The sequence below is a fragment of the Cariama cristata genome, unplaced genomic scaffold (assembly GCF_000690535.1).
Source record: "Cariama cristata isolate BGI_N322 unplaced genomic scaffold, ASM69053v1 scaffold11952, whole genome shotgun sequence".
NCBI classification, from domain to species: Eukaryota; Metazoa; Chordata; class Aves; order Cariamiformes; family Cariamidae; genus Cariama; species Cariama cristata.
Window position 1 is genome coordinate 26,649 of NW_009605530.1, and position 11,947 is coordinate 38,595.

Below are 11,947 nucleotides of genomic sequence, written 5' to 3' on the forward strand. Positions count from 1 at the left end.
CGAGTGGCCCTTCCTTTCTCAGGCTAGAACATACCAAATATTTAAACAGGCCATCCCCTACGAAGTCAGACCGTTCGTGGGTCTGGCTGGGTTTGTCAGGACTCTTGTAACATCCAAGGACCCTGCCGATCTGGTGCAGCCCCAGGCACGCTGCCACCCCGTGCCACAGCGTGCTGCCACAGCACAACCATTCTGTGGAAAAAACAAGGTTGCCCACATGAAAGGTACTACTGAAGAAATCCTCTTTTGGCAAAGACCACAAGACACCCACCTTTTCCATTCTAAAATACAAGCCAGTAAACTATATATTTCCCTCTTTATTAGCTGCTCAGAAGGAAACCATCAGCAAGAAACAGGCAAGCCATAGCACGTAGAACTGTTACCCATGTTCCTCAAGCTAAGAGGATGAAGGTGCAGCACTGTCATTTTCAGGCTCCCTGCTTTCTAATGAACCAATGACCTTCTCTCCATCCCCCTTCTTCTCCACAAATGCTCATTATCATTTTGGACTGGCTGGGAGCTGGCTGCCACCTGATCACAAGCTAAACAAATGAATTTCCATACCAGGATGTATTCAGCAGGGGTCTGCAGCTTCTCTCTCAATGCTGCATGAGATCTTTGTGCACATGCACCTGGGGCTTTGAAGGACAGGAAGCGTCCAGGGTTTCTTCCAGATTCCACTGACTGACTCAGTTTTCTGCATCAACTAGGCCAGAGGTAGCACAAAATTGTCACATGAAGTCACAAAACAATGTGACAGATGTTGACCTCCAAAGGAAATGAGTCAGCATTCAGAAGCACAGACAAGGGCTTGTATTTGCCCAAATAAAGCTGAGCATTCTTCTGCTCAGTGTCACAAATTCTAAGTATCTAAAATAATTCTCAGACACAGAAGGTCCGAGTAGAGCACTCGTGAGACCACACCACTGGGGAGGCCACTATTGAGCACTAGTGACGTAACATCTGGAGTGCTGGGTCCAGTTCTGGGCTCCCCAGTGCAAGATACACGGACTACTGGAGAGAGTCCAACAAAGGGCCACAAAGATGATTAAGCATTAGAGTAAAGGCTTGAGAGAGTTGGGACTGTTCAGCCTGGAGAAGACAAAGCTCAGGGGGATCTCATCAATGTGTACAAATATCTGGAGGGCAAGTGCAAAGAAGACAGAGCCAGGCTCTTTTCAGTGGTGCCCAGCTACAGGACCAGAGGCAATGGGTACAAAATGAAACACAGGAGGTTCCTCCTGAACATCAGGAAACACTTTTTCACTGTGAGGGTGACTGAGCACTGGCACAGGTTGCCCAGAGAGGTGGTGGAGTCTCCCTCCTTGGTGATCTTCAAAATCCATCTGGACATGGTCCAGGGCACCCAGCTCTAGATGGCCCTGCTTGAGCAGAGAGGTTGGACCAGATGACTTCCACCTCCCTTCCACCTCAGCCTTTCTGTGGTTCTGTGACAACACTCATATAGAAGGTAGGAGGGAGGCAGAGCGCTAGCATATTTGAATATAAAATTAAGGCAGAAGACAGAATCTACAAAAATCTCAGCACAAGAACTAGAGGAGGTAACCAAAACCCGCAGAGCTGCTTCTGTTCCAGCCAGGTGGTGTACACAAAAAAAACTGCAGACACATTGTTACCCCCTGCAAACCCATCCTATAAAACACTACTGTAACTTCTGCAACATTGCTTTGGCCTTGAATTTGAAAGTCTTTGCCCATTTTGTGGGATTGCAGCTCAAAACCACACCGTTAGAACAGATAAAATGTCCTATGAGATGGGACAATGTAGTGATTAATCAGTTCCCTAACTCCATGTGCAGGAACACCTCTAATCCGTTGATCTTTCAAATTCTAGCACATTCAAATTAACATTTTAAACACTGTATATTTAATGTAGTAGAGTTTTCTTCATTATATTACCAATTCCTTTTAGAAGCTTTTGTTTGCAGAGCTTTGCGGTGAGTAGAAGAAAGGAAGTTTTCAGTCAAGGTGAATGTATAACTGGTCAAGGCTAGCAGTCAGAATCAGTATGCTGTGGCCTTGTTCTGTGCTTCAGTCCTATTAAACTCACCTGTGGTATCCCTGTGCAGTTCAGAAAATATTTTCCTGCTTTAATCTTTCATGGAATTAATCTTCCAGACCTGCAGTATACTACCATTTTCATCATCACTCATCAGTAGCTTGTGAATACACTTGCAAACATGACAATACCTCCCAGTTGCTATAGACAACAGTAAGGTGCAGCTTAACTATTGAAGCCCAACTGGCAGCCATTTATTCAGTATCTTATCCCAAGGGACACAGCTGCTAGTAAGACAGTTGCTGTGCAGCAACTCCCTGAACCTTAGTGAGTATTAATCTGCATCTGCAGCCCTCTACAAACTGCCTGGACTAACTTTCCAGCTTGTAGACAAAAGGTATTAAAGCAATTCTGCTACACACTAGTTACACTACTGTATCTTTGATTAAAATGGTGAAATAATGTACGAGACTGAACAGACTATTCCTACAAGACAGACAGCTAAGGTAAGTCTTACCAGTGCAAGGGTAGAACACAGCCCCTGTAAATGCTAGGTGAAATTAGAGAGCCAAGGAAGCAGCAGAACACATGATTTTCTGGATCAATTTATTTCAAAATCAACCACCTTGGCAGAGAGAGCTCCAACCCAGTAGATGAGCAGCAGTTAAGAGAGCAAGTCTTCCCTTCTCTTGCCCTCCAAATCTCCAGTCCACCACCCTGGTAGGACAAAGTGTCTGCAAGAGTCAGTAAGGACAAGGACAGTTCAAAAACACCCAAACAGCCTCTGCACAACAGGACTTGGCATATGAAGCCAGTGCTGAATATACAGCAGAATCAAATACGCAGTAGAATATCAAAGGCTTTAACTACTCAGCACCCTGTACTGTATTTCTAGCCTAAGATGTGCAGCTGGAGTGACAACAGAGAACTACACAGAACTGCTTACCTGCAGAAGGCAGTGTCCTCGGTTCCACCAGAAGTGAGATAAGCCCCTTAACAAGCCTGCTGCTCCAGTTTCCTAGAGCTTCTATCTTGTGTGATAAATTGGATAGGGAGGCAGTTTTTAAACTAAAGCTCTCAAGAGCTTTAAGAAAGCTTATAGAGACAAGCAGGACAGCCTCTCAGAGACCAAGAGCATTGCTGGCTGGTCAGTCACCAGCAAGGTGAAATCACCACCAATTAAGAGAAATGTTTGCTCACACTCAATTCAAGCACCCTCTGTTGAAAGGGAGCAGCAGACCTTAATTCATTCAAAGTCAACACTTTTCACTTTTTAACAGATTTTTAATATCAGTAATGTGCGAAGTGACATCTCAATGCACAGTAGCACAGAGACTACAGTTTTGGAGGTTCTCCCATTTCAGACACAGAAGGGAAACATGAGGAAGCACATGCAATCAAACAATGATCAACTCTAGATACATCATGATACATTTTGGTCCAAAAAACACATTGAAACAATTAATCCAATTACTGCAAACATAACTTCTCTGAGTAAGGTTAAGATATTGCATTTGTAGTGTTTCCATTCTGCTTTCCTTCAGCGAACCAGTGGAGCCTGCTTGAGTGAGATGAGGACCGAACGCATGCGGGACACATCTTTTGCCTGCTTACTAGACTTGGGATTAAAGTCACAGAGCTGAGCCACACGTTCCCACTCAGTGCCTGGAAAAATGTCTTCTGCATCATTCACAAAGGCTTCTTCAGCTGCCCTAAAAGCAATGCAATGCACCTTGCATTAATGCCCAACATATAAGGCACTCCTTCCCTCTTAGAGGATGTTGTTTCTTTCAGCATGTTTCATAAGAAATGTGACCTGACAGCTGCTTGTGGACATTATGACTACTTAAGCTCCCCCTACCCCAACCCTAGAGATGAAAGTAGGTTGCAATAGTATGCTATGCACAAGCAGTGCAGAGGATTGCTGTGTAAAATGTTGGAATACAGGTGTTTGGTTTTAAGAATAGTTATCGAATCTTTGCCCAAGGAGTCACCACAAACAGCCAGGAAGTAAGGTACTCCTATGCAGGCATTTCATTTACAGAGAAATGCCCCCAAGTCTTAACTAGCTAAGCCTCTGCCACTTGATGGCTTATACTGGACACTTGCCAACTGCAAATTTACAACTCCCTGCAAGTACATCTTAGAACAGATTCTATTTGAGGATTTAAACCAGCCCGAAGGCCTACAGGCCATCATAAAACTGTCTGCTGCTGGTTCCCAATGCTGTAGTGAAGCAACATGAATCAAAAGGAATTTAAGTCACGAATCCTATGCTTCCAGTTGCTTCTGGCAGAGGGGATAACTCATTTGAGGTCAGCTCACAGGATAAACACATTTCCCCTGTTCTCACCGTAAGGAGACTCTAAGGAAGCCTTGTACATTATGTACAGGTTAGGGCCAGTGGCTTCCCAGCTGTACGCTTTTGGCATTGCTGTGCTGCCAACAGCACTGCTTCAACTCAGGGATAACACTCCAGCATCTAGTTTACATGAACTGTGGGTCCCTGGTAGCTGCCTGAGTGCAAGAGCAGTAAGCATCAAGAGATCAAACCAAATCCATCTACTCCAACAAGCAGTACAGAAAAAGCAGTGAAGATGACTCTCCCATGAGGGTTCAGCACTATTCACAGGGATGATAAGGTTACAGACACAACTGAAGACAAGGGTCACTACAACACTGCTACTTTATGTGACATGACACTTTTAAGGGGCAGTGAAGATTTTTTTTACTTAACTGTTCTAGGCTGTAGCAAGGATGATTTATGTTTGTGCTTAAAGGTGAAGAGAAGAAAAGAAACAAGGAGAGAAAGTTTAAGTCAGATATAGAAAGTGAGAATGAGATTAATGCAGATGATCAGCTGGCTGAACATGCACTAGTAGCTTAGACTGCATTCAGGAAACAGGCTACCAATTTTATTCTGCAGCACTTACACTACATATTTGCATTGAGTATACGAAAATAAGGGTTTTATTGGAAAAATCTATCAAAATCTACTCCAGGAGACTTCAGAAAAGTCAAACACCACCTGTAAATCCACCATTTCACAAGTCTTGGTTTACATCCACCTACAGTTAGGTAATGAATGCCACACTGGACCTTCAATATTAATGCACTTAAAGCCACACCATGGCTCACCCATAAACCTTCTAAAGGTGTCACCTTAGAATCTGTGACATGGCCATCTTTTAAGTCAAGTCTACAAATTAAGGGAAGAAATTAAAACACATGAACTAGCCAACGAACATTGCAATCCTTCCACCACACAGAAGCTAGCATACTCATTGCGGCTTGAAAGTCATGGCCATATTCTCATTCATCCATTACGCTGGCAAAACGTCTGACACAGAATGGCTCCTAAATGTTCTCCCAGCAGCTAATGATGATTGTCCAATACCACCTTCTTGTACTTTTCATCTGTTCTCTAATAGGATCCTATTTTCTATATGCTTGTACCTCTTCTATCCCAATTTATGGTAGATGATTCCTTTCTATCTTCCTTGGCTTGTGGAGCTTTATGTGCAAGCATTGTTTGAATATTTTTCTGATTATGTAGGCACATGAGCACAGATCAGGAGCTCAATGCTTATTACAGAAAATGCAGATTTAAACACTGTGTTTCTCCATGGAAGTGACTAGGACTAAATACAGCACCTATGTGAGACTGCAGACACTAACCCACACACCCAGCAAAGCATCCTGCTTAAGCAGTGTTCACTGGCCTGGAAACAACTGTAAACCCCTACATCTAAACACTACTGAAGTCATTACCAAAATTCCAGTGGAATGTATACTACATCACTTAATCTGAAAGTGCTGGATATGTGATCCTTACAGGAAAACTGCATTAACACTGCAGATCAGAGTCAGTCTAAAAAGTAAAGGCTATTTACTTGTATTAATTTATACTGCCCTGAAATATTCAGAAGTCACCTTCAGACATTCAGCACTATTTCTGATCCTCCTCATTACCTAGTTGACTAGCAAACAGAATTAGTAGTTAAGCAACATACACATAACCAATCATGTCAGCGAAGGGTTGTTTGTAGAAAGCTTCATCTGCCACCCTAGGTAGCAAGTAGTCCAACAGGCAGGCAAGCAGGCAGGAGAAAAGAGATAAGGATGAGAAGTACGGAATATAGCTGAAGGCAGTTTTAACAAGCACATTAACCTTTTATCACCTAGACTCACTGTAACAGGAAAGCAGCTACCATATGTAATGTATCAATTAAGCCATTGACTCAGAGAGGCAACACGAGTTCTACTACGTCCTAGAAGTTTGGACCAGCTAGCTTAAATTCCAGTGTTAGGATTAGCCTACTCCCAGTCAACAGAAACTACCATTAGGAGAGAGATCTCACCAGGCTGATGAGAATGCCAAACACTCCTTCTGTGAAATTCTTGTTAAATGGGCCCTGCTCCAGAATGCATACCCTGCACTCAAACACTGGCCACAATAAAGCTATGGGGGTATCATGAGCTCTGGCCCCAACTAGAGGAGTGCTAATCCTGTTTCCCTTTCTTGGCCCAACCAAAAGACTGTACCTCAGTGAATAGAAGTGTCAAATCCATAATTCTGTAGGAAGTGTAGGCTCCTTTCTTCCCTTAGTAAGAAGTAGAGTCTACCTAGGACTCTTCCTGACTCAAGACAAACATGCTGACCATTTTGATAAGAAAAATGGTATTTCAAAAAAACAGTTCATCTTAAAATATGTGGGCTCCCAAAGTACAAAGCAGCCCTGCTGATTACCTGGACAGAATGACACTGGCAAACCTAAGTCAGAAGTAGATATCTAAACGGAATTAAGTCAGTACTGTCATATCTACCTTTACGTAGCTTAAAGTCAAAATTCCACAGAGAACCTCTAAGAAAGTGTAAGAGCTTACTAGACTAGCAGCCAAGTCATTAGTTTCTGCCCCAGGGCCCAGAATTAGACAATTCAAAACCAACATAGACACAGTCAGCATTTAGTTCTTCGCTATCAGAACTGGATCAGGTTATTTCTCAAATGCTTCCAAAAGGAGCAGCCAAAGGTTTTAAGATACCTAATGAAATAATTTGTAGCAAAGACTAACTAGAAGGCCACTTCCATGTGTTCTAAATATAGTAAGATTGCTAGTCTCAAGGTAGGTAATGTGCAACTAGGAGCATACAAATAAGCAGGCAGACTAAAACTTTCTGCCCACATTCAAACTTTGTGTCTTAAGGAACTTTTGGTAATTCTGGTTCCTTATCTTAATGCTTTCTCTTGCTATCCTTGGACATTTAATCTAGATTCTAAGAAAACTCAGAAAAGGGTGTCCAGACTATCTTTTTTAGTAGGAGAAGTTACTTTAATAATCTCAAGGACTAGTGCCTTAGGATATACTAGAAGTATTTTAACCTCCCTCTGCCATTACTTTCGTATCCAGCAACATAACTCCCCAGATAGCTGCAGAAACCTTACCTGTTGGTGGCTTTTGTTTTCTGGAGCTTTTCATCTTGCCTTGCATACCACTCTTCCAACTCCTTTATTGCTTTCTCTTTCCATTCTGCTTCCTGCTTTCGTGAGTTCGCATCTGAAAATTTAAGAATTGATTTGTCAGTCATGTTTGTTTCAGTTGGACCTTGCTAACATTTCAGCTGATGGCTCAGGGTTCACTCTACTGCAGACAGTTGCTTGATCTACTCAGATAAGGGTTAGGAGATTTCCTGGTTTAGGCTACGAGAACTCTAATACCATGAACATTCAGACGATTAGCTAAACTGAATGCCTGTGCTGCATAACTGGGACAGCACACTTAAGTTTAGGATAGACACTTGTAGACTAAGATTCAGCACATCTGTTGGCCTGCAAACTGTTCAAAAACAGCAACAGTCGCCTTGCTATGCTAGTGCTAGAACAAAGCTCAGTAAAGCCTCTGTGCTTAGAGAAACTGAGGGAGCCTGTCAATCAACATGTTTTAACACCCAGTCTACAGTTCAGGACAAACTCACCTGCTGTAACTAGCCCAGAAGAGGAGCAACAGGCTCAGCTCTATCCAGAATCACATTGTATAGAAGGTGCTGTGCTAAGAATTTCAAGCAAAGCCTCCTCCCTAATGTAAGTGGAAAGCATACCAGTCTGTAGACTCTTAGAAGCTGTCCACAGGTAAGTACCACTGCCTTTGATAGCTGTATTTGGTTTAGTTACTAGTTCATTACTTAACTTAGCTATCAGATTAAGATCCATATGACAACAGATGGCCTCAGCAATTACAAAATGAGCAACATTTATCCTTTGAAAAAAGTGCTGACGGCTGCAGTATTTATTCACTCTTTTCTGCTGACAAAAGCTGTTCATTTTCTGTTAGTTTATTTGTAAGTAAAGGGCAGGACACAGGAATACTCCCAAGGTTTCAGAGAGACACCTGCTTGTTGACTCCTATACCAGTATTAAGGCTGCTTACTGGAAGACTCATCCAGACTTGCTGCTCAAACCCAAGAAGCACGTTAGATTCCCAAGAGCCAGAAGTAACAGTTGAGAATTCTGCTGCTTAAGAAGCTGCCACTAAGTTACTCACAGGCAAGAACACTACTGCAACAAACACCCTCCTTACCAAGTTGCTCCAGGCGCTCCTTTTGCTCCTCTCTCCACTTACGAATACTCTCTGGTTCTGACTGCAGTCGATCTACTTGGGATGTGGCAGCATAGGAATCTGTTGAACCATTACTCTCCTTAAAGGGAAGGAATAGTAATGTCATTAATACGTGACAACTGAATATTTCAGATTAACTGCTTGCAAGCTACAAAAAATTGGACTTTATTTGAACTGAGCACATAACACATTTGTCTGATATTATACTGCATTTCCACGATTAAAAGGAAAAACATCTTGCCACATATTACAGCAAGACAAGCAAATTAATACAGGACTGCCTGTAGCAATCATGGATCAAACACAAATTCAAGTTGAGTGGGAAGTCAAACCATGCCAGAGCTCTACACCTGAAGAAAGCGAAAGAATGCCTAGCACTCTCCTATGCAGTTGTAGGCCCAGAGTTCCTCCAGATCATTTCACCTTAAATATTTGCTGTGAAAGTAATTATTTTTTTTTACAGTTTTGTGCATAGGAGTTTAAAACATTCTCTGTAACTTATTTCTCTACTTCATAGACGTTTGTGAACTTAACTGATATTAAAAGCCAATGTACTTTAAAGACATTACAGAATTTGGATTGTTGTATGCAGTTTAGAACACAAGGCATTTCAACATTTACGCATCAAAACACTGTGAGTACTGGCATCCTTTTTACTATACAATAGCTCAAAGACTCACAACGAATACGGCTATTATTAATACACCAGATTTGCAAAGCTAATGAATATTGTGCTATTTGCCACAGAGGATACTCCAAGTCCAACAACTTTTATTGGTTAACCCCACTCTTACCAGACCTAAGAAATAGCACTCCTGACAGTACCAGATGGATAGCAGCTAATGACAGATCTGGCTGCATCTTGCCCCTCTCTGGACCTCCTGTAGCCCTCACTGAAGGAATAATGCAAAGAGAACAAGCTAGGCTGGTGCAACAGCACCAGGCTTCACATTCAATCCAAAACAAAATAAATTAGCCAGTCGCAGGGCCAAACTAGTTACAAGTAGCTAAATCAACAGTTACATATAGCCCCTTCAGTCTGTTCCTCCTCATTAAGAGGAAGGTCTATCAGCCAAAGCAGCTGGTCACCTAGAATTGCAAACAAAATCAAGATGTTTCACCTACCTTCTGTTGTATAAGGAAGCACAAAGGGCCAGTAAGATACAGTTTTCCCATTGATCTCACAGCAACAATGATGATATAAAAATGTTAGCAGCAGTGAAAGCTGTTTGCATTTCCACAAAGCTCAGTGTTCACTTAAAACTCTATGGGGAACTAGCTCATACACTGCCCCCTTCCCAAGCATTCATTTAACCAGAGCTATCCAGCCAACTCTGATACCAGGCAATGACAATGCCTTAGCTAAACTGGTGTGAAATTCAGTTACAACACAGTGATTGCCTTAGCATGTCTCGTTCCTCCCTGACACTAATAGAGCACCTCCTCCTTTCGTCCATTACCATGGCTAACTAACATGCTTTCATACTATGACTGAGCTATTTAGCCAGCAGCCTAATTTCACGCAACTTTATGTCACTAAGAAGTGTATATGTTTCCAGTCAGCTCCCTGTAAGGCCAATCTTGATAAGACAAACAGGACACATGAATTATCCTTAAAGAACAAGCAATTCAGAAAACTCTGCTTTAAACTACGTAGTCAGATGATGCTTTCAGCTTATTAGCCAGTGGTAAGTCAACGTTAAGTCATACCACAGAACCTATCAGTCTGCTTACAGTGGTTATGTCCTATTAAGCCATAATTCAAAATGGACTATTGCTTTAAGTTGCCTCTAAGTTCAGAGGAGGAGCATATTAAGAGCATTAACAGCTTTATGAGGTGAGCTATCAGAATAGAAGTTCCTCTTCAGAGATGAGATGAAAGTACATTAGAGACAAGAAATGGCAAGTATTAGTCTAGACCAAGGTAAAATTCTCAGAGTAGAACAGCACATTCTAAGTACGGAGTACTTCTATCTTACCTGATAGACATCTCCATTAACCACTCCATCAACAGCACCTGTAAAGAAGTGACTGTAGTTTAGCCATTTGAGAAAAGACAGAACCACCAGATTTATGGATTTCAGTAACTTAGATACCTAGTAAAGCTTTCCATATAATGTGGGAGTCATGCAAATGACTGTTACTTGACACCCTGCAGGGTCACTTCCTTACCTCTGCATATTTCTGGATAGGCACAAGAAATCAAGTGAGCCATTATTCTGTAGAACCAGTAATACAAGGTCATTTCTTCATCATGAGATCATGCTTCAGCCTACACAAACAGCAGATCTGATACTGCTGCGCAGCTGCTACAGACAGTGTTCTAAAGTTACTCGCACTTTCTCCTCCCTGTATTAGAAGCTGACTAATAGACAACTGTGCGGAAGTTAAGAAGCATGACTTTCACTGTTTTAGTCTCTGCCTGGAAGATTAACAATCCTGCAGCCAACACTTAGTAATTCTTATCCTAGTTTGGTTACCTCCTAATTCCTAATCAGCTCAAAAGATATAGTTAACTTTCTTAGCAAAGTCACCTTTCTGCTGCCTTCCGTGATGACACGTTTGATAACTTCCTACTTCAGCTGCAGCATTGTTGCCTTTGAAGTGACACTGACAGTAGAGCCTCAGGTACAGGATCAGCTAGGAATCTTTGCCACAGAATCCTAAAATTTCATCTTATTAAAACACAGCCATAGAGAACATATGTCAGTTGTGAGACAAACATTTGAGTTTGTGAAACTATTTAAATCTCCAGACTACACCAAACACTCCAAGATTTTCAAGAACTGCTAAATCTCAGCAGGGCGATTTCTCTGGAACAGTGCTACGTAACATCTGCCTGTGCGATATAACAAGTCATGTTACTACCATTGTCTCACCCATAATGCTACCACAGATAAACTTACCACACAGAAATGTTTCCGCCATGTTAAGACACTCTTGAATGAAAGAAGAGACCGTACCAAAGTCACCCAATAGTAAGCAGAGAATCACGCTGTTTTGGACCACCTTCTTAAATAAGACAGCTAATTCACCTAAAACTAACAGCATTATGCTGGTGTATCCTCTATTTCTTTGTGGCTACATATGCACCAGTTTCATGCTAGTACTGTTAATGGCACACAGGAAGTTTTTCATACTCCTTTATCAGGGAACTAGGCAAGTATTATTAAGTCCTTACCTGAACAGCAATCATTAACTGTATTAGGTAGAGGACTGTAAAGTCATCAGATCAAACATGGTAGTTAAGGTGGCAGATACTAGTCTCCAAGAACATAATTACTTGTGGGGCAGGAGATAGATAAGCTTG

At 41.9% G+C, this 11,947-nt stretch overlaps 1 protein-coding gene across 1 annotated transcript; it reads right to left on the reverse strand.

Annotated features, from left to right (window-relative positions):
• Positions 1–3,288: 3,288 nt before the first annotated feature.
• Positions 3,289–11,565, reverse strand: CLTA (clathrin, light chain A). The gene is made up of 7 exons (XM_009695993.1): positions 11,544–11,565; positions 10,617–10,654; positions 8,599–8,716; positions 7,467–7,578; positions 6,033–6,086; positions 4,757–4,792; positions 3,289–3,731 (listed from the first exon to the last, which is right to left on the reverse strand). Exons 1-7 carry the CDS (start codon positions 11,563–11,565, stop codon positions 3,560–3,562), a joined length of 552 nt encoding a protein of 183 aa, XP_009694295.1. The 3' UTR covers positions 3,289–3,559.
• Positions 11,566–11,947: the final 382 nt, after the last annotated feature.

What these genes read in the sequence shown, in the direction of transcription:
- CLTA (XM_009695993.1), bottom strand. Translation starts at nt 11,565, where the DNA reads ATGGCGGAAACATTTCTGTGTG. An exon ending in GGCGGAAACATTTCTGTGTG is followed by an intron (nt 10,655 to 11,543) that starts GTAAGTTTATCT and finishes ACTTCTTTACAG; the next exon opens with GTGCTGTTGATGGAGTGGTT. An exon ending in TTAATGGAGATGTCTATCAG is followed by an intron (nt 8,717 to 10,616) that starts GTAAGATAGAAG and finishes CTTCCCTTTAAG; the next exon opens with GAGAGTAATGGTTCAACAGA.